At 47.0% G+C, this 23,143-nt stretch overlaps 1 protein-coding gene, 2 non-coding genes and 1 pseudogene across 3 annotated transcripts in view; 2 read left to right on the forward strand and 2 right to left on the reverse strand.

Moving 5' to 3' along the window:
* Nucleotides 1-2,705, reverse strand: part of LOC135910247 (scoloptoxin SSD14-like) — a 59,386-nt gene extending 56,681 nt beyond the window's left edge. The window contains exons 1-2 of the mRNA XM_065442307.2: nucleotides 2,560-2,705; nucleotides 549-749 (exon numbers count right to left, since the gene is read on the reverse strand). Coding sequence (XP_065298379.1) covers nucleotides 549-749; nucleotides 2,560-2,705 — 347 coding nt within the window. The remainder of the gene's footprint in view (nucleotides 1-548; nucleotides 750-2,559) is intronic.
* A 903-nt stretch (nucleotides 2,706-3,608) lies between these two features.
* LOC135910221 (cytochrome P450 2J6-like) overlaps nucleotides 3,609-23,143 on the forward strand; it is a 65,367-nt pseudogene continuing 45,832 nt past the window's right edge.
* On the forward strand, nucleotides 14,397-14,488 carry TRNAI-UAU (transfer RNA isoleucine (anticodon UAU)). The gene is given in 2 exon segments: nucleotides 14,397-14,434; nucleotides 14,453-14,488. It is a non-coding gene; the product is annotated as a tRNA-Ile (tRNA).
* On the reverse strand, nucleotides 15,073-15,164 carry TRNAI-UAU (transfer RNA isoleucine (anticodon UAU)). The gene is given in 2 exon segments: nucleotides 15,073-15,108; nucleotides 15,127-15,164. It is a non-coding gene; the product is annotated as a tRNA-Ile (tRNA).

A 23,143-nucleotide genomic window follows, 5' to 3' on the forward strand; every position in this document is an offset into this window, starting at 1 on the left:
CTGGAGTGATCGCGTGTCTGGCGTGTGCATGAGTGCTGGGGTAATTTTGTTTTTTTTGTTTTTTGCACTCTAATTTGTTTTATCATAATGTGTTCCCCACTAGCCCAACAGCTACCTCTTCTAAGAGCGGATGAGCAGTAACCGCAAAATCATTTGTCGCATCACAGTAGGTGATGCCTACTTCAGCGTTATTCTTGCCGGAAAAAAAATAATAATGCATTCACAGCGAGATTCCACGAGACGTCAGTGGGAGCTAGCCAGCAGTTTGGCATTAGGGAGTTCGGCAGACGTTGCGGAGTCTCAATATCCGCCGTGGTTGCTCAGTGGCTATGGTGTTGGGCTGCTGAGCACGAGGTCGCGGGATCGAATCCCGGCCACGGCGGCCGCATTTCGACGGGGGCGAAAACACCCGCGTACTTAGATTTAGGTGCGCGTTAAAGAACCCCAGGCGGTCGAAATTTCCGGAGTCCTCCACAACGGCGTGCCTCGTAATGAGAAAGTGGTTTTGGCACGTAAAACCCCGTAATTTAATTTTTTCGGAATCTCACTTGGCGACGTTGGCGCAATGCGGCGCATCGCAGACGACGGCCCACTTCTGGAACGTGGTGTCGACGAGACTAGGGTCCGCAAGGATGATGGAGACAAGCAAGCCGAAGATGAAGAGCACGACAAGTAGGATGCAGCAGCAGCAGGAGCAGCAGAAGAAGCAGCACATCGCTACGGCAAGGTCGCGCTTATCGATGGTGGGGCTGCGCAGGCAGGATATTAGGGGGGGGGGGGGGACACCTTACACAAAAGTTGGCGCGTGCGAATGTTCGAAACTTTCTAATAAGGAATCGAATGACGTCCTATTTGATTCGAGCTTCGAGTCGAAATAGTTTTCCATAACGTTTCGAATGTCTCAAAACGTCGACATCGCCCACGTAAGCCTACGATTGGAGCAGAAGTATACTTTTGCTCCAGTTGTGCGGGGATTAAAACTTGAGGTATACATACCTGAAGTTTTAATCCCCGCGAGCATGGGTATATACATAAAAAACGCGCGTGGTGCAGCAGGCGACGTCACTTACGTCACACACGCCACACGTCACAAGCTGCGCCACACGCCAAACGTCACAAGCTGCGGAGTGACCGTACACACTCTCTGAAGAGCCCTGTGCCTGCGAAGAAACCACTCGTCTGCTGCCGATGTTCCATTTGTTCTTTTAATAAACAGCGCTTCATAACGAACCATGTAGTACGTGACAGAAACTTGCTAAGGTTAAGAATACTAGGATGCGAACATCGTTTTATATTAGTTGCGTTAACTAACCCCTGTTCATTATTCGAAAACTATTCGACATTCGATTCGATTTTCTAGCACTATTCGATTTGTATTGGATTCGGTCTGAAAAATCAGCATTTGCGCACCCCTACATACGTGAGACATGCGAACAGCTGCGAAGCTAACAGCTAACGGAAACTTTATATGGGAGTCAACCGCGACTTTCCTGTGCAAGTGCAGTACGTGCAGAGCAGTAATATATTAGTTGGTGGTCACAAACTGGTTGCGAAGTGGTTTTGAAGTGGTTATGCACAACCACTACGCGAAGTGGCTGCAATCCTTGCAAAAACTTTGATGAGTCCTATTCACAGATAGTTCGGCAATTTCTCAGTATATGAGATGCTTCGAATTGGACATGGTAACCGATCTAATCACAGTAAATGTATACAGAGGGCTTGACAAAATGTGTTAAACATTTCCTAAATATCGGGGAATATCCGATAGTTCATCGACATTTCTCGGTATTGCTTTCACCGCATATACGCACGCATTGTAAGACGATTCGATGTGTATTATAAACAAGAATTTGTGAAATTGAGGAAGAATAATGGATGTTTTAAATGAAATAGACGGTTTATCCTAATGCAAGACTTTGGAAGTTCGTCATCCGAGGTTTTTAGGCTCACTCACACTAGGCCGACCCGACACCGACTTTATTCTGCCGACTGTCGGCGACAGCGTTTTTGCCTTCGTGTCGGCGGCTCTGTCACACTGTGCCGACGCCGACAATCTGCCGACGGTCGGCGGACATCTCGGCGTCGGTACAGTCTGACACAGGCGTCGACATGAAGGCAAAAAAAAACCACGCTGTTGCCGACAGTCGGCAGACCGAAATCGGGTTCGTCTAGTGTGACTGAGCCTTTACCGGTTCGCAGACACCGCCTTTTCATCAAGTCAGCTTTACGATAACCTGCTGCAGTCCCCGCTAAATGAAGAATTCAGGACATGGACAAAAAAAAAATCGCAACAGCTCTTATTACGTTTCATCATTTCGTTCAAGTTAACGTAGCTGATAAAAAAAAGTGGATCCCAATGCCAAAGCACTTCATCATTTCCGTGTATGGTAGCGTCCGAGGTAAAGAGTAACGGACATTATCGCCGTAAAGTGTTCCACTTCGCATCTCCCCGTGCGGGCCGTGTCATTCCACGATGCGTGTCAGCGCGCTAGGCTTAACCAGAACGGTCATTGCAGCCCTCGTACTTTAACTAACCACTACGACGACCACTTCACATACTTGTGGCCATGGGGATGGTTGATCGGAAGAAATATAGCACGGCCACCGCCTCCACCGCCTCCACCGCCACCGCCTGCGCCGCCACCGCCTCCACCGCCAACGCCGCATGCTCCGCCACCGTCTAAGCCACCTGGGCATGGATCCATGGTCTTGAGCTCTTGACCGCTCGCGAGAATGAGTGGTTGGTTGGTTGGTTTCTTTGTTGGTTGGTTGGTTATGGTGATAATGATGGTGCCTTATTTTGTGGCACGCACCCACTGTGGGTGATAGGCCTCGAACCGGATGGTAGTATGATAAAAAAGAAACAAGGCGAAATAAATAAATAAATGAGGATGCGAAAGAAACCGATAATAAATAAAATTAGTATGTAATAAGGCAGTGAGCCTTGCATAGAGGGATTGTTGGTTTGGCTTCTATGAATGACTCATACCCACTATGTAAGAGATTGGCCAAGCCTCGAATGAGTTTGTGAAATAGTAAGTCAAATCTAAAAAAAGGAAACACTGATGAAAATTTTTGAATAGCTCAAAAGAAAAGTAAAATAAGAGACATATTTAAGAATTCAGCTAGGAAATTGTACTGATTCACTTAGAAGCTTCTCAACAGTTGCAAAGTCATGCTTGCTTGTTTGTTTTCCCTCTGCTGATGACTCATACCTACCATAAAAAATTGACGAAGAGTTGAAGGAATTTAGAAGACCTTTAATACACTGACCATAGCCAAAAAAAAACAGAAATATTTGTGTAAGAATCCAATGAATGAAAAATAACACTAAAACTACCGAAATTTAACGAGAAATTGAATTTTGGAAACATTTTGAAATACTTCAACCGCTGAGCAAGCATACCTGTGACAGCTTCCAAGAAGATTCAAAAGAAAAAAATAATCATCAAGAATTGAAGACTTCATTCCAATTTGTCTAATTAAACGGTACTCGGGGATGCGGCTGTTCTCTCTCTTTTTTTCTCTTCATCTTAATGGCACTTTCCCACTGCGGCGCATTGACGATGACGATGCTGATTTCCTTCCAGAGAGAGAAAAGAGAGAAAGCAGGCATGTTAAGCAGAAAAGCGTCTGGTATGGTCGACAGGGAAGGGCGGACGCAGAGGCCGCACACCGGGCACGTGTAACCCTCTCACCTCGGAAAGGAATTCCTGGAGGCGGTGACTGTGCTCGCAAAAGTTCCTGAGGCAGGTAAGAACATGTACAAGAAGTGTGTGTTGCGAGCCTCTCCCAAAAGTATGGTACGAACTCACGGGGATAGGCCGAGAATCGGGTCTCATTACGAGAACAAAAACAGTGAGTATGCGAAGGAAACTGATTAAAAGTCAGAGGAATGCGGTGATGTAGAAGTCGCCAGGCGCCAGCCGCGAAGTCCTCAGTATATACTCAGACAAGAGCATGTGGATGTATATGACGTCGTTTCAATTTTTTTCAGCACCATATCAATTTTAAGTGATTTTGTATGTTATTTTTTCTTTCTTTTGTCATTGAGGAGATGCACATCTTAGTGCCACGAACTCAATGGCACCTACACATGGCCTTAAATGGTGTGAAAAAAAAACTCGTTAGGTACCGCAGTACAGATGTAGGAAAGTGCGTGGACTATCCTAAGAATGGCTAATCGCACTCAAAGAATGTGGAAACAAAGCGTCTAAGCCAAAGCAACGAAGAAAGAATGTGAAGCTTATCTCACTCTTTGGACGCATTTCCTTCTCGGCACTTGGCAATGAAAAGCAGAAAAAATACTGTCTAAAGACATTCGGAGGATAACCTAACAAGGGTATAGCTACAGGTTGCAAATCAAAATATGAATGAACTGAGTTTAGGGAGAAGGCTTTAGCACGGGACCAACTCCCCTTTCCTGTACAAATACAAGAGAAGTGCAGGAGCACTTCGAGAATCGCCGGACAGATTCGAACGAAATTTGTTCTACGAAATTTGTTCTACGGAAAGTTCTACGTACTGTCGGAAGCGCAATCTTGATTTTAGGCCTCAAGTATGTTACGAAAATTGCCGAAAATCCATATCTATGCCCCGAAAAACTGATATTGCAGCGTTGTAAAGGGCAGCCATTATAGCATCTAAAGGGGACATATGGGACATTTTGTTTAAGGGGGGCGTGAAATTCTTCCAATGCTTAGTTCAGAATGTTTTCACAAAGCCTCACTTGCAGATTAAGGTTAAATTTCAAAGCAGTATTTATAATGCACCAACATTAACCACTGTCGCAGCATTGCCAGGTGCAGTTTATTGATGTTTAGTAGAATACAAAATCAGTATACAAAACTTGGCATGCAAACCCCAAGCGAGAGACTGAGAAGCACTCCCATGGCAGCAGCTGGAGACATTAAAACGGTCACGAAAATTGATAAGTAACAGGTCTAAATGCAATAAATTTCAAAAAAGTTATTTCTTCACGTATGTATTGCGCGTTTTTTCTTCGCGAATTTATTTCTGCGAAAGTGTCCAACTTAAGAGATAAGATGAAATTCGCGGAAGTGTCAAAACTGGTCAACAAGGCGAAAATAAGTGATATTCGAAATTATAGCGTGGAAAAGACTGAAGAAGCCGTAAAAATGGAAGCAGCCTGAAATCAGTGAAGAAAACTTGGCATAGGACAAACCAAGATGTATGCGCTGAAAGATAAGCAGGGTAATATCATCAGCAATCTCGAAGGTATAATAAGAGCCGCGGAAAATGTTATACTGACCTGTACAGAACTCAAACGACTCAGGAGTGCTCCATTCGAAACCATAATGAACAGGATACAGAAACTCTTTCTATAACTAGAGATGAGGTTAGAAGGGCCTTGCAAGACATGAAACGGGGAAAAGCGGCAGGAGAAGATGGAGTAACAGTCGATTTAATCAAATATGGAGGAGACATATTGCTAGAAAAACTGGCGGCTCTCTACACGAAGTGTCTATCGACTGCAAGGGTCCTAGAAAACTGGAAGGATGCAAACATTATACTAATCCACAAAAAGAGAGACATTAAAGAACTGAAAAATTATAGGCCCGTTAGCTTACTCCCAGTATTATATAAAGTATTTAATGAAATAACCTCCAGTAGAATAAGGGCAACACTGGACTTTAGACAACCAAGAGAACAGGCTGGCTTCAGGAATGGAAACTCTACGATGGATCACATCCATGTCATTAATCAGGTTATCGAGAAATCCGCAGAGTACAGTAAGCCTCTCTATATGGCTTTCGTAGATTACGAAAAGGCATTTGATTCAGTAGAAATACCAGCAGTAATAGACACATGAAGTAATCAAGGAGTACGCATCGCTTACGTAAATACCCCGGAAAATATCTACAGATATTTCACAGCCGCTAGTAGGAATATACCTAATAAGAAAGGGGTCAGACATGTGAGGAGACACAATATCTCCAATGCTATTCACTGCGTACTTGGAAGAAGTATCCAAGCTATAAAACTGGGAATGTTTATGAGTACGGATCGACGGTAAATACCTCCGCAACCTTCGGTTTGCCGATGACATTGTTCTATTCAGCAACACTGAAGACGAGTTACAACAAATGATTGAGAACCTTACCAGGGAGAGTGTAAGAGTGAGGTTGAGAATTCATATGCGGATGACAAAGATAATGATGAGTAACCGGGCAAGGGAACAAGAGTTTAGGCATATCCAGCTTTTCTGGTCACGTACCAATTAGAGCCCCAAACGGGCCCAGCACGAAGCTAGCGCGTTTTCAATGGAACGAGCGGGTTTTTCGCAAATACCAAAAGCCGCAGGTCGATTAATGAGAAAGACAGGTGACAGACGTCATCTGGAAGACAATCAACACGAGCCAAATTCAGTGACCACTCTATGGCCCGTAAGAATTTTGTTCCCACGGCGGTTAAAGATTTAGCAATGGAAGCCTATGGAAACGACGAAAATATGTACTCGATTTTCGAGGCAAGAACGATGTCTGTGATAAAACTACGGCGTCTATCGTAATACCCAGTGCAGCGTATGTAGTCCGTAGGCTCAGCTTTTGATTGATGCCTATCTCGACTCTCCGCACATGGCGTAACACTGTGCGCAAAAGCGTTTTTCGTAACACTGTCGTGAAAATTCACGTGGTATCTATAAAAACCTGAGCGTACCGCTTGCCAAAGCCTCGGAAGCCGTGGCCGAGTGGTAGAATCGCGCGTATCTATTAGCGCCGAGAACGAACTACAGGGGCGCTGAGAGCGCCGCTCGCGTGACGTCAGGGCACGGACTCGCGCCTGTCGTCTGCTACAGTGCGGGTACAGTGACTATAGTTCGGGCAGTGTCCGGGTGCTTTCTGCGCTGTTTTCGTTTGTTCGCCGTCGTTCTCTCTGCTTGTATACTCATGGCGGCCGTGTCCAATATATTTGTACGACGTCTTCATTCGCGAAAACTTATTTAAGGAGCTCATTTCATAGACGACAATGAATATCTCAAAGGCAACGCTACAGTGCCAGCCGAAGGAGCGCAGACCAGCCCACAGTGAGTTTTTCATGCGCGGATCCACAACCGCAAAGCGTAGTACATAAGAATCCAGTTATGATAACATACCTGCTGCGGTGCAACAAGTATATCACAAACGACTTCTGCACTACAACTTCTGCAACAGTTACTTTGATTAACACAACTTCACAACAGTTACACCACTTCTACAATAGTTACATTGATTTTAATACGCTAAAACAGGTTTGCTCACGACGAGTGGTTCATGGTATAATATCAAATTTTTGCATTTCTTCAGAAAAACGCTCGGCAGTAACACGAGGACATAATTAACACCGCAGTTTCATGCATAGTATGGTACATATTGAAAATATCATAATTCCCCTTTGGAGGGTCGACAATCAAGTGAAATATGTAAGGCTTGTGGTGTTTTTTAATGAAGGTTTGCGAGGTTCTCTTTCATGTACCGACGAAGCGAATAGTTATGCGTTTGTATTATTAAACAACGTTGGACAAAGACAGGGTGAGGCAGAAGGAGCTTGAATTTTGCTTTTCTAGGCAATCTAAGCTGCGCTGTAGTACCTCGAGAATACTTCAGGCATTCCAATTGGGGCTGTAAAATATGCTTTATGGTTTCAATTAGAAGTTTTAGCGAACTGATGGGTTTCGCGAACAATAGGTGCCTGCCATACCGACAGTCGGGTGCTACCGTTGCGTGAGGAATGTGCCATACTGTCGATAAAGGCTACTGAGGGCCACCATGAAACATTTCATCACTTGCAATTGATTGGCTCTTGATCTTAACCACGAAACTTTTCTCTCAAGTGATTGCTACTATGGTATTTGTGAATGAACTATGTCAATACTCTACATCACGCGCCGTCGTGTTAGCATGAGCAATTCGTTTTTTGGAGGCCTGTTTCAGAGAGGGTTTGTGAAAGTAGCAACAAACGTTTTGATAAGGAATAGTCAAGTATGGCCATTTACCAATACGTAAAAAAAGAGTTAGGCGCGCAATAATGCGCGCCAACTCTTTTTTTACGCATTAATAGATGGCCATACTTGATTAAAATGACTCACCAGAGTAATAAGAATCATGATGACAGCTTCGCTGAGCAGTGTCTTTCTAACACGGATAACATGTCGACGCCAGTTACCAAGATTTTTCTTCGATGTAAAATGCAATGTCTCTCATAGCTACATATTAAGGGAGTGTTAAGTGTTTAGCGAAGCATAACACACAACTACGCGTGTTCAATTTGCACACAATCTTTTTACGCAAAATTTATGGACAGGCACGGCGCATGTGTGCATTGTAAAAACAGTAGACCCCTTCAACGCTACATAGCTTGCGATATCCAAGTCAGTCAGTCAAGAACTTTATTGACGATATCCAAGCCGTAAATTTTCTCGACTCACGCGCTTTTGGAGAAAAAACTGTGGATCAGGCATGGCAGCAGAAAGAAGCCGACGTACGCTTCAAAAAGTACGGCTCGAGCCACCCATACCCCAGGCACACACGAAGGGAACGAGCGCGAGCGGCAGTCGAGCGAGCCGCAGCGAGCGGCTTCCTGGCCGTGACGTCACTCGCGAGACGGTGCAACTCCGAATTCTCGCCGCTAATAGTCCCGCGTCACGATGGCCGTGGTTCGATTCCCGCTTCGAAGTTTTTTTCTTTCTTTTAAGCCGCATAGGACCTAGTTTTGTAGTCTCTCACTAGATGGCAGAAACACAAAATCAAAGATTTGCTTTCGGTTCTGGTTTTCTAGTGGTGCTCTTGAAATATTATGTTTTCTATTTTATGCGAAGCATATTACGAGGGCTCAACCCAGCTCCTCAGGCGCGGCGGTGACCATGAAATCACGTGACACCGTGACGTCACGACAGAGGAGAAGTGGCTTTGGCTCAACTCTTGCAAGACGGGCTGGGTGGGAATCGAACCAGGGTCTCCGGAGTGTGGGACGGAGACGCTACCACTGAGCCACGAGTACAACGCTTCAAAGCGGTACAAAAGCGCCTCTAGTGAATGCGGTGTTGCCTTAGAAACGCGCTGTTTCTAAGGCGTGCGTCTCTTGCTCAGGCGCACATTTCGTTGCCGCGCCGAACGCTGCTTTGCTCGACGCTCACCGCGTCCAATGCGGGGCGCGTAGTCGCTGCCCTGTAGCCCATTGTCTTACACCCCTTGGCGGGTCGACGGGAACGCTGTCGCGTTCCACTCTTGAAGGCGAAGAAGTAATGCATGAGTTGTTTCTTCGTCTAGCCGAACCAAATATAGCCAAGCAACAGCAGTTCACCAGGCTAAACAGTGGTTCAACAACTAAAATAAAGGCTAGTATGCTTCGCATCCTGGGCTTAACCTTACCTAAGCCACAGCCATTTTTTTTTCCTTCCTAAAACGTAGCAGTGTCGTATTCATTTGTTAAGTCATTGCTTTTATGAAGATTTTATTCATTGGACATCATAACTAGGAGCTTCCGCATGTCTTCGTGTTATGCAAAAAAAAAACAAGGTTTCGTGCTTTGTAGCGTGGAACCTGGGAGAACCAAATGGTATTATTATTGCGTATTTCTGGAAGGTCCGTTTTCTTAGGCTTTCGGCTGTCCTTAATGGCACACACTCCGAGCGAATCAGGTCTACCTGGGCCACAATGCCAACCGGTGGCCAGTGCCATTCCTATGACACATTCGTGCGTAACAAAGGGTCTGCTAAGCTGAGTCGCTGCCCGAACGTTAATTATTTCTAAAGATTCATCCAAATATGAAATGCACCATCTAGGAGAAGATGTGCAGCGTCTGGATTAATAGCTACTGTTAATGTTTTCCCTACAGCCAAATGGTATGAATCCGTTGGTGTGGTCGTAAGAAAACCAACTGAATAAATGACCCGTGCTGTGTCTGCCCCGGTCGCTCTACAGAGAAGCTAGCTTAGCTAGCCGTCAGCATTCAGGATCAACATATGGCGCCCCTCATTCGGTGCATTTGCTTTTAGTGCGCAGCATTCTTTGGCGAGTACACCAGCAATTTGGTAGCAAAATTGTGCAAAATCGTGTCCGTAACGCCAAAAAACTTGACGCATTTCCCATATAAATACATAGGTCTTTATAAAAAGGATTGGGGTGGCAACTTGAAATTGGAAGTGGCATCAGCACAAGTTTGGGCGTGATACAGGGATGGGCCAAGCTGAAGTTGGTAGTGATATGGTGGTGGCCCAACCTAAATTTGAGGCGATATAGGAGTGAGTAAGCCTAAGTTTGGGGGAATATGAGGGGTGGGCCAGCCTGGATTTGGGGATGACATGGGGGGTGGGAGAACCTAAATTTGGGGGTGATATGGGGGGTGGGCCACCTTAACCATGGGGGTGATATAGGGCTGGGCCAAGCTGAATCAGGGGTAATATGGGGTGAGCTAACCTAAATTTGGGAGTGATTTGCCGTGAGCCATCCTAAATTTGAGGTGATACAGGGGTCGGCCAGGCTATGTTTGGGGCTGAAATGGAGGTGGGCCAACCTGGATTTGGGGATGATATGGGGGTGGGCCAACCTGAATTTTGGGGTGACATGGGGACGGGCTAACCTAACCATGGGGGTGATGTGCGGCTTGGCCAAGCTGAATTGGGGGTTGTATATGGGTGGGCTAACCTTAATTGGGGGGTGATTTGCGGTGGGCCATCTTAAATTTGAAGTGATCGAAGGTTGGTCCAGCGTTAGTTTGGGGCTGATATGGGGATGGGCCAACCTAGATTTGCAGGTGGTGTTGTGGAGGCGGGTCAATCTGTATTTGGGGGTGATATGGGGTTGGTCCTACCCAAATGTGGGGGCAATCTCGGGATCGGCCTATCTGAATTTGGGGGCGATATGGGGGCGGGCCAACCTAAACTGTGGGGTGCGTCGACTCGAAATTTGGGGGCAATTTATTGAAATTCGTGGGTGGACCAACTTCAAAACTAGGGGTGGCCCAATTATAATTTGGGATTGGGACAACTTGAAGTTTAAGGTTGGGCGAAATGAAAATCGGGCGTGTCCGACTTTAAATTTTGGGGTGGCCTAATTTAAATTTGATGGTGTGCCAACTTCAAATTTGGGGGTAGGCCTAATTAATGTTTGGGGGTGGGCTAATTGAAATTTGGGGGCATGTTTATGAATAGTTAGACAACACCAGTGGTATTTCTGCATCCTTTTCATCAACGCAAAGTACATATGTTAAGAATTGTTAGCCAATACCCCTCAAGATGAGCTACCACACGAGCCTTCCCAGCCCACTGGGCTAATAATGTCACAGGAGTGCTCTCATCGCGACGACTGCGACGTTCAATGTGGAGATCCACAAGAACTTATCGCAGACCGAGCTGACCATTTTCACACCAATGTCATCGCTAACACTACTCGCTCGTGCTAGGTGCGACACAAGCTTACAACGATCATAATTCAACTTTCAATCGCACGCTAGTCGACACGCTCTCAGGGCACAATTTCACCAATCATCTGGACAGGAACCTTGCTGGATGTTTTACTGTTATGTTGCGTCGTTTTTCACGAATTCGTTGTCCCGCCAAGAGAATACATCTTTAAGATTGACGAGGCAAGCTAGTATATAACTCATACGAAGCAAATGTATAAACGGTTATAGGGATGTATATATATATATATATATATATATATATATATATATATATATATATATATATATATATATATATATACAGATAACATTGCAGATGGCATTATTTCGACCGGGCATGACAACGATTGCTTCCCGCCTGTCGCAGTGCTTTGACCGAAATCCGAATCATTTTTCTCAAACGTGTTACCCTAATACTACATGGGCTACATGTATGAACGTGCGGTGCGTGGTCACAGCTTCAAATCCAGTCTGTTTTGTGCACTGTTGTTGATATTGTAGTAATGTGGAGCTTTCCTCTTCATAAGAGCACAGAAAGAAAAATATTACAGTTGGTAGAGAAGCGCAAAGTACATTGGAACATCTAAAACCAGCGATTTTTTTTTTAATTTGCGGGTTCGTCTTCTCGGCTGGTAGATCGCTGTTCGATTACTTCAACGCATTTTCTTTGCGCGCAACTGCAGCAAAAACGTTGATACTGCCGTTTCATTGCCAGGATATTTATGCCCTCCACACACACACAAGAAGGACACCAGATAATTGGCACAAGCACTTTTATAAACTGATATTGATTTGCTAATTTCAGTGTAGCGAGGTATCTGCGAACGGAGCATTATCTTAGTATCAGTCCAGTGTTAGCAGTGAGAAGCACTTCGGTGGACCATACCCGTAAGGGCATACCAGCCATTGTAGCGCTTTACTGTAAGACAAGTGAAGTGCTAAAAACTTGATGCGCCTTGCCCTTTCCGCAGGTCGTCCATGCATTATGTTATGGTGACGATCAACGTTGTGTCCGTCATACGACGCCGGTGTGGCTTAGCAAACCTCTGTTTCGGGCGATATCGTACATGGTGACTGGGTGGACGACAGGAAGCTTCGGCCACAGGTTCAGAGAACATGCATGCAAAAGCACTTTGGAAGCTGATTAAGCAATGTCCAAACGACGCGACCGAGCAGCGTATATGGTGCATGTCTTAAAAGCGAGGCTAAACATTCACTATAAGCTATAACTTTCCGCTCATTAATTCAATCAGGGTTACTGTGTTTTGCTCTTCGTTCCTTATCTGGTAAATATCTCAAAGCAGTGGCTTGTCACATTTGTGACTGAGTAAATTTCCTCGGTGCGCTCACTATCTGACTATTGTCTGCCTAATCGCTCGCGGGTGTGCTCATTTCCGATAGATTTGTTCTTGCTGCGCACAATTCTTGAAACATTGTGATTGTACATTGTAATACCTTGTAGCAAAGATGTATTATCGCTAGTAACTCGCTGGCTCTTGTGGACCGTCACAACACATTCAGCTTCGACCATTCGTACGCTATCCGTGTAGTTCCGTCATTTATTCTACGCATATATATGGTGTGGATATATTAAAGTTCGGGCCAGTTCGGGTAGATGTGTGTACTGTGCGGGAAACGCACTATGACAGAAAGCGGCGCTACTCCCTTTGCGATAGCTTAACCAGCCGTTCTCACTCTTGCCGACGTTCGGGGGCTGAAGCACTCCCTTTGAAGGTTAGCGATACTACGCTGGCGGATGAGCAAATCTCTGTATTCGCGAAGAAGGCCGTGCATCACGAAGTGCCGGTAACACGTATGTACAGTTGCAGCAGCAGTCCGCGAACTTGGCCACACGGATTCATTCCATTCCTTAATATGCCAGCCAGTACTGTTGCAGCCAACTGCACACGTCTGCAATGCGCATGATTGAATCCAGCATGATTGTAGCGTGATGCGTTAGCGAAAACTCAGTTGCATTTCCGACAGCTGATCGCACAGAGGCAAGGTCGAAGCGGTAACGGTTTCGTATACGTGCGGCGCGTCGCCGAAAACGCCATCTCGTTTCTCTGGCGCAAACTGCTCCGCGAAAAGAGTCAATGGCACTGACGCAGTGGTTACGGCGCAAAATTAAAAAGGGAAAACTTAGCCTTCCGTTTTTCTCCGATAATAACCCACCCTTAACCACAAAGTAAACGCAAATAAAGAGAAACATCTGCCAGTGTAAACTAACCATATCGTTTAATTTGTATTTTATTTATTTACCATGGTGGAAGCCCTTACGGTCTGTTGCAAACCGGGAAAGATACAAACAAAGCACAACTTACGCAAAATACAATTCAAGGTTGCGTTCGAAGGATGTTGACTGAGCATCAGCGAAAAATTCCAAAACGAGGCCATTCCAATTAGCTATTGTTCGTACAAGAAAAGAGCATACTGACATGCCAATCCGTGAATTGTGAGGAATAGTAACTGGACAATTTACTATGAGAATAGTTGGTGCTAGGAGAATTTCTTTCGCGTTGACGCAAATATGACGCATAATTCAGAATAATTTTACCGTTGGAGCATTGAAAAGAGGACATCTAAGTGGTCTATTTTTCTCCGCACGGAAAGCGGCTGCATGGCAGCTTTTGCCAGCAGCTTTGCCACCGACTGAGTTTGTCGGGAGGCAGAGTAGATCAAACCTATATGGTAATCTTCGGACGCTTCCATGCTTTCTGTCACTTTATTCACACTTCCCACATCAAGCCTGTATGTTTGATCTACGGCTGGACGTACGCTATTTTGTTAGGTGCCAAGTTTAACACAAGGCGTGTCAACTGAATAAACTGAAGCTATATAGGGAGTGTATCGGTAGGACAGCGCACAAGCGAGGCATTCACTGATGAAATATCTGTGCCTCTCTTCAAAGAACAAAAACCGCGCAAGTGCCGCTGGAACTTTGACAGCTGCAGATAAGTGCTTGCGTCTCTTGGCAGCCATACCGTTCCTCCCCAGTGGCGCAATTGGTTAGCGCACGGTACTTATACGACAGTGCTCGTGAGCTATGCCGGGGTTGTGAGTTCGAGCCTCACCTGGGGAAAGTTCTTTTTTTTTATTTTACAGCCAGTTCCCCTCGGATCGTGTCCATGTGTAGACACAAAACTATCATGATCAGGATGGCTCCAGCATCGTCTTCTTGCACAGCTGGCTCGTTGGCGCTAACTCACTCGTGTCGCTGCACCCGTGTTCGTCGTCGCCATTAAGTAATTACAAAGCACAAAAACGTAACCAATTTTAAAGCGATGCTGTTAAGCTGTTCCCCCAGGATTATGTCCGTGTCGAGACAGGGCCGATACCGAAGATATTGCAACGCCGGGCCGAACCGCGGCGGAGGTGAAGCAGGCGTTACGCACTCCCATACGAGGGCCGATCCCGAAGATAGTGCAATACCGGTTCGGCCCGCGGCCGAGATGCACTTCTCCATTACGGGGCCCACATACGCGACTTCGCTAGTCGCCCTTCCTCACAGAGTGGACGGGAACTGAGTTCTTTTTTTCATTCTAATATTAGATTACACTCAACACCATGGACCCTTATCGCGGAGCAGTTTGCTAGTTTTGATAGTTTTGTGTGTACACATGGACACGATCCGAGGGGAACTGGCTGTAAAATAAAAAAAGAACTTTCCCCAGGTGAGGCTCGAACTCACAACCCCGGCATAGCTCACGAGCACTGTCGTATAAGTACCGTGCGCTAACCAATTGCGCCACTGGGGAGGAACGGCATTGCTGCCAAGAGACGCAAGCACTTATCTGCAGCTGTCAAAGTTCCAGCGGCACTTGCGCGCTTTTTGTTCTTTGAAGAAAGGCACAGATATATTATCAGTGAATGCCTCGCTTGTGCGCTGTCCTACCGATACACGGCGAATGCTTCAACAACAACAATAAAATGGTGGGCACTTCAGCTTGGCTTTTCTTTTTCTTGGAACGCGACATATTTCGAAGACCCCCGACTGCTTGTCACGCTTCCCGGCAACTGCAGCTTTCTTGCGGATGTGCGGAGGCGATCGCGATGGTGGTGTTGCAAGAAGGCGAGCGGGTCGCGCCGCTCGGGAAAAGTGGTTTGTGTTGGAGTTTCCACGGAATAGTGTATTCAAATTAAACTCCGACGCTATCGTGTCTGTAGGTTCTCTTTACCTCGTACTTTACTATTTTGCTGGCATATTTTACTTTGAGGAATTCAGTTATTTCAGTAACGTCTCTGCGCCATGCGGAGGGCCTGCGTGGTTGATCAGAATGATTTTTCGCCAAGCGACGCCAGACTCCGACATCATTTTTAGCGACACGGGGCCCTTAACGACAAGCAAAAGCTCTGAGCAGTTATCTTCCCGAGTTCCGACTGTCTACGGCTTTATTTAAAGGGACAACACGATTACACAGAAAACATCTGTGGGGCGGTCCCCAACGCTAGCTTGGTTTTTCCATAACTGTCAGTGGCACACTGATCTCGGGGCCGTGCAGATGTTGGGAGAGATGGAGTCCGGAGACGCAGGCGAGCAGAGCAAACAGATTTTACTAAGAGCAAACTCAAGATAAAACACACTCAAAATGTAATTCAAAGCTCAACTGACAAAGACAGAACTCCACACTTGTGTAGCATAAATATATCCTTATTCTCCCCTACGTTCGTCCTTAGCGCGTTCCGCGCGAAAGTCCGGCAACGCTGCCCTATGGCTGCACGCTAACAAAAAAAAAGAACGCTCTTACACGATTCAGTTGTCGCACGTCACTCCAAGTCCGATGTGCGTCGGCTCTTGGTCACCATCAGTGCTCCCGCCCATTCCGCACGTTTTGCTTCCTTGGTATCGGCCGGCCAGCTCCTCCGTCTCGGATGCCGGCGTCTCGAACTATGTTGGTGAGTGGCACTCAGGCCTGCCTGGCTAGGCCTAACACCGGGCCCCGCCGCTGCCTCTCCGAGTGTCGACGAGAAGCCCTGGGGACTATAGTCCGTGCAGGTCTGCCGAAGAAGGGGGATCCAATTCCAGGAGTGCCCGGCAGCGCCGTGGGAGGCTGCGGCAGGTCCAGGGATCCTCGCTCGAACGTCGCCGAGGTCGATGGCCGCACCCTGGGTCGCCAGCGTCACGAACCCGTCCGAACTTCCCGGACTCCCGTCGCCAGTGCGAAGCTGGCGCTCCAACCTTCATTCACAAAACTTTATTAGTGTCCTGAAGCCCGGTTTTTTCAGACCGAGCCGGGCCGCGTACACGTCGGTACCGCCAGGCCGAGCCTTATGGCGTCATCGTGGACCTTCTGGACAGCCCGTAGTTGATCTTGATAAGAAGAGCTTGATATCATCTTGTGCCAGTAAAGCCATTTTTCTTCGGGGTCGGCGAGAGTCGCGGGACAGCCCGCCAGCATGTGTCTGATGTCAATGATGCCATCGCACACATTATATTCTTTCCTAATGTCTCTTTCGGGGTGAATATTATTTATGAAATACGGAGTGGGGTACGTCCCGGTTTGCAGTAAATGTAGCGTGACTGCCTGAGCCCTGTTCAATCTTACGTGTGGCAGTGGGAATCACCTAGGCCTCAAGTAGTAATATTTAGTGATGTAGTTGTAAGTTAGTAAGTGATCTTTATGCTCCCCGGAATGGTAGTGGGCGTCGCTTCGGTTCTGACCGCCACGGCAAGCAAGTCCTCGTGGCAGGTCGTTCGTAACCTCGTTGAGGTTGGGCCGAGTCTCGTCCACTTGTCCCATATGTGCAGGAAACCATCGGATTTCGATTTTGATTGTTTCGACCTTGTCGATAATTTTAGCCGCAGACCCAGCTACATAGCCTTTGTCAAAGCTCTTAATGGCTGCTTTGGAATCGCTATAGATGAAAGACCATTTGCGGTTCCTGATGGCTAGAGCGATCGCGGCTTGCTCCGCCACCGTGGAATCCTTAGTGAAGATGGTGACGGCGTCCCGTACCTCGCCCCGGCTGTCGACCTCCACGGCGGTGTAGGCCTCTTTGCCTTTGATCCAGGCAGCGTCTACAAGGGCCGCCTGTTGTCCTAGCTGTTCAATTTCTTTAAAAAAAGCTTTCGCTCTCGCTTTTCTCCTGCTAACATTGTGGTCCAGGTGCATATTTCTCGGGATTGTTCTTGGCTCAGAGCCAAGTCGATAATCCCAGCTTGGCGCCACTTCTCCGATCACACCTCGGGTCACGCGCCTCGAGGGTTCGTGTCGTTCGGACTGGTCGGCGCGCATTGTCCTCTTTTCTTTCCTGTGCCCCATGCCTCATACATATGACAGTCAGTTGACACGCCTTGTCTTAAACTTGGCACCTAACAAAATAGCTACGTCCAGCCTTAGATCAAACGTACACGCTTGATGTGGGAAGTATGAACAAAGTGACAAAAAGCATGGAAGCGTCCGAAGATTACCATGTAGGTTTGATCTACTCTGCCTCCCGACAAACTCAGTCGGTGGCAAAGCTGCTGGCAAAAGCTGCCATGCAGCCGCTTTCTGTGCAGAGAAAAATAGACCACTTAAAGCTCCTATTTTCACTGCTCCAATGGTAAATTTATACTTAATTATGCGTCATATTTGCGTCAACGCGAAAAAATTCTCCTAGCACCAACTATCCTCATACTAAATTGTCCTCCTACTATTCCTAAACAATTCACGGATTGGCATGTCAGTATGCTCTTTTCTTGTACTAACAATAGCTAATTGGAATGGCCTCGTTTTGGAATTTTTCGCTGATGCTCAGTCAACATCCTTCGAACGCAACCTTGAATTGCATTTTGCGTAAGTTGTGCTTTGTTTGTATCTTTCCCGGTCTGCAGCAGACCGTAAGGGCTTCCACCGTGGTAAATAAATGAAATACATATTAAACGATATGGTTAGTTTACACTGGCAGATGTTTCTCTTTATTTGCGTTTACTTTACGGTTAAGGGTGGGTTATTATCGGGGAAAATGGAAGGCTAAGTTTTCCCTTTTTAATTTTGCGCCGTAACCACTGCGTCAGTGCCATTGACCCTTTTCGCGGAGCAGTTTGCGCCAGAGAAACGAGATGGCGTTTTCGGCGACGCGCCGCACGTATACGAAACAGTTACCGCTTCGACCTTGCTTCTGCGCGATCAGCTGTCGGAAATGCAACTGAGTTTTCGCTAACGCATCTCGACGACATGTGAACGCGAAGCCGCCTTCCCGACAAAGCCTACACTCCGAAAGAGTGCACCTTTTGGGGTGTACATTTCCAACACAGCAATAATTGTTGTCTTTCTTGCCCGCATTTCCTTAATGCTGCGAGTCCGGTACTCCCAAGTCCCGAACGGCATGCGCGTTCTCAGCATGACAAAGCATTCTCGACAGGAAAGTAACGAGCGCGGCGTTTTCTAGAAAGGAAATGCAAGACAGATGATTATTGTTGTGTGGCAAATATAAACCCCGAAATGTGGAACTGTTTTTAGAGTGTATAATACGCTGACAGAAGACCTAACGACGCGACGTTCGAGCCACAGGTCAACACGACACAGCCGTGATCCGGCGCCAAGGCCTAACTGCAATGCAAGACAAAGAACCACCGACGCCAACGTGCTTCTCGACGGCCTTGCAGTCATCGCCTTGGTGGATGCAGGAGCCGACTATACTCTGTCATGAGAGGACCCACCGCCGCTGAGTTCAAGCAAGTTAAGACTGCATGGGAAGGCCCTCAAGTTCGGACCACTGGAGGATACCTAATAACGCCGACTGGAATGCGCACGGCAAGAATCACCGTTCATTACCGGACTTACCGTGCCACCTTCGTTATCCTCCAACAGTGTTCAGGAGACATGATTCTCGGCATGGACTTCCTGAACCAAGACGGCGCAATCATGCACAAGTCGAAGTGGATAACACTGCCGGAAGATCAAGCAATACTGCCGGAAAGCTCTCGTACTCACGACGCCTATAGTGTGCTAGAAGATCAAGTGAACATCCCGCCTCGCTCTCGCATTGTTATTTCCGTCGGCACCGAAACAACCGATGACGTAGAAGGCGTAACCAAGGGCGATCAAAGCCTACTGCTCGATCGTGAATGGTGGACTCACCAATGTGCGCTAAGTGCAAGTGTGAAGAGGCCATCAGTCACCTTCTGTGCCACTGTTCTCGCTTTGATAACCAACGTCAGACTCTCCAGTGTGCCTTGAATAGACTGGACGATAGGCCATTCACAGAAGCAAAGATTTGGGAGCTTGGCCACACAGTTCATTAGCCGAGAAAGCCATTCGAGCGCTTCTTCACTACCTGAAGGCAACGGACTTGAGTGCCCGACTGTAGACATCCTGCACATAACTTAGTGCATGTGAAAGGCGATATAGCCTCATGTTTTTTTTCTCTCTCTCTCTTTCACCCCCCCTTCCCACGTATAGGGCAGAAAACTGGACTCAGGCTGGTTAACCTCCTTGCCTTTCCTTCCTCCTTTCTCTCTCTATCTTTCTGCGTCGCAAGGGCGTTCGCTCAACTGCATGGAGGAAAAGCGAAAGTGATGCTGACCAACTTCAGCGAGGAGTTCAAGCACGTCAACAAGGGCACGACGATCGCATACATCGAGAAAATTGTGGAAACCAGCAATGCGTTTGTCCTCTCCGATTCTGCCGCATCTACCTCGACGGCCATAGTTCCCGAACCAGATTTCGACAAAAGTCCAAGTCTCCCCACGAGTAAGCAGCAAAAGCTCAGAAGTATTCTCCGATCATACAAAGACTGCTTTTCGATGTCATCGAGGATTCGACAAACACCAGTTGCAAAGCATCGCATAATAAGCGAAGAGTGCGCTCGACCACTCCGCCAGAGCCCTTACCGAGTTTTTTCAGCACGAGAACCTGAAGGTATAAGCTAACAAGTCGACGAAATGCTGTGCGCCGACATCATCTAGCCGTCGAAAAGCCCGTGGGCATCTAATGTCGTCTTGGTGAAGAAAAAGGACGGGACCCTACGTTTCTGCGTCGATTATGGTCGACTGAACAACATCATGAAGAAGGAAGTAAACCCCTTCCCACGGATAGACGACGCATTGGACCGACTCTGCAACGCTAAATACATTCTCGTCGATGGATGTCAAGACTGGTTACTGGCAAATAGAAGCCTATCGACAAGAAGGCAGTGCGTAGATTCCTTGGCATGTGTGCCTACCACAGACGCTTTGTCAAGGACTTTTCACGCATTGCCGAGCCGCTGTCACATCTCATTAAATGCGATATCGAGTTCAAGTGGGAAACGCCGCAGGCCGATGCATTCCAATAACCCAAACTGCACATGAAGTCGCCACCGGTAGCGGCGCACTTTGAAGAGGACGCCGATACACAGATCCACATTGACGCCAGTATCCTAGGCTGTGGCGTGTCAAAAAAAAGAAGATTGTGACAGCGTTTTTGCTCAGTTGATACGATATATCTGCAATATCAATGCATAATTGGTCAAGTTTACAGATGTAATTGTTATAATAGTGTAATAGTAAATGATAGGTAGCGATTGGTAGACGTGCATGGTATGGTATGGTAAAACTCTATTGAATTCCAGCAGATCGTGATTTACGATGCGGGTCGCTCCCACGTAGGAACCGTGAGGCTGGACAGCCCAGAGTTGGTCAGCCAGAAGAGGGCTGCGGAGAACCGCCTCCCATCTGGCCGAGCTATTATCGATGATAGAGCATTACCGGGCACACCGCCAGAGCATGTGTTCTAAAGTGGCTATTTCTCCACAATCACGGCAAGTACCATTGGTGTAAGTATCCGGATAGATCTTATGTAAGAGCGACCGATTGAGATACGCATTCTTTTGTAGTAGACGCGTTAATGCTTGAGCGCTCTTGAGCCGCGGATGAGGAACGAAGTAGGTTCTACAGCTGAGATAGTAGTGTTTCGTAATTTAGTTGTAGGTGTAGGGCGTGTCCCTGTTCTCTGGGGAGTCGGCTTCCAATTGGTCGAGAGTAGCGCGGTGGGCAAGTTCACGCGCAGCCTCATGAGCTGACTCTTTGAGGTTGGGAGGAGCACCCTTTATCAGACCCTGATTTGCGGGAAACCAATAAATGAAGTGGTTCGTGATTGCCTTGCCCCCAAGTCTGAGGGCCTGTTTGGAAACAGTGCCTTTTTCAAATGCTGTGACCGCCAGACCTTGAATCACTATAGATTGCACTCTGTGAGCTATCCAGCAGGGCTAGTGCAATAGCCATTTGTTCAGCAATTTCGGAGTCCCTCGCCCGAACCGAGGCAGCATTGGTGATTCCTTTCCGACCATCGGCAGTGACGATGGTGAACGCCCGACGTCCCTCACAAGAAGCGGCATCCACAAAGCTGAACTGTAGCTGATCACTGTGTATTTACCTAAGGAGGTTGGCCACCCTTGCCCTCCTTCTACCGCTATTATGATCGGGGTGCATGTTCCTAGATATGGATTCGACCGTAATGTTATAACGAATCGACGGAGGAACGTCAGAGAGCTCCTCCGCTACTCTACTGGGGTGATATCCGAGTTCCTGCAAGATGGATCCTGCTGCCTTCGTTGTAGTGAGGCGGGTTAGCTGTGCGCGCTCCTGGGCCTCTGCAATCTCTTCCAGAGTATTATGAATGTCAAGCTGCACAAGTGTATACGGGTAACCCGAGAACACGCTTAGCAATTTTCCTAAGCTGTGCATTCAACTTATCCCGCTCTGCCTGTTTCCATCGATGCATGGCTGCCACGTACGTAAAGTGGCACAGAATGAAGGCATGCATTAGTCGAATGAGGTTATCCTCCTTGAGTCCATGATGCCGATTTGATACCCTCTGAACTAAACTAACGGTATTTTCAGCTTTAGCGATTAGCTTGCCTATAGTCTTGCCATTTGTGCCCCCTGACTCTACAACCATGCCCAAGACCTTGATTGAATCGACTCTGGGTATGCGGCAACCATTTCTTGTATATAGGCTAATGTCTCTGTCTTCTAACGATGTCCACCCCTTGGGCCTTGGACCGCGTTTCTTGGGACTGTACAGTAAGAGTTCCGACTTCAAGGGGGAGCATCTGAGACCGGTGGGTTCGAGATAGGTTTGATAGTGCCTATGGCCTCCTCTAAGGAAATTGTGGTTGCTCTCTTGCATTTTCCTTTTTATGTCTTGTTCATGCAGTCTTCAGGCCTAAACTTCCTAATATTTTAATTTTATATTGCCTTTGTTTGTTCTTTTTTGAAGGCGAGAAAGATACACGCGCTCACATCAAATTGATTTATTCTCGTGCGACCAAATACAGGTCTTCCTATTGCAGAGACTCGTTACGGCAGTCGTTTATGTCACATAAACCCATTTCACAAAATCTCCATCGAATGCAATGTACTGCTGCCATTTCCTTGTCCCCCTGAGGAATTTATGCGTTGATCCATTTATGTAAAACGTTTTCACGTGTTTCGTGGGATGCGCTTACACTTTTATTCAGGAAGTCAGGCTTTTACTTGTTGCTGGCTCATTGGGTAACTCTGCTAAGGATATTTCTATGCTGGTGGGTCTATGCTGGTGGGTCTTTCAATCTAGGTATTCAAGGAAAACACATGAAAGGCTGTAGATGAAAATTTAAGACCGTGAGCAAAATGAGAACACGGTAAGAGCGGGAGCCTACGTTTCCACAAGTGGACTTGCCTTTTTCGAGGCGACATATGCTTCGTCGCCTTGAAATCGTATGTCTACTTGAAAGACAAGTCCACTTGTCGAAACGTCGGCTCCCGTTTTTCATCTTGTTCTCGTTTTGA

Source organism: Dermacentor albipictus, chromosome 10 (genome assembly GCF_038994185.2).
Source record: "Dermacentor albipictus isolate Rhodes 1998 colony chromosome 10, USDA_Dalb.pri_finalv2, whole genome shotgun sequence".
Classification (NCBI taxonomy): Eukaryota; Metazoa; Arthropoda; class Arachnida; order Ixodida; family Ixodidae; genus Dermacentor; species Dermacentor albipictus.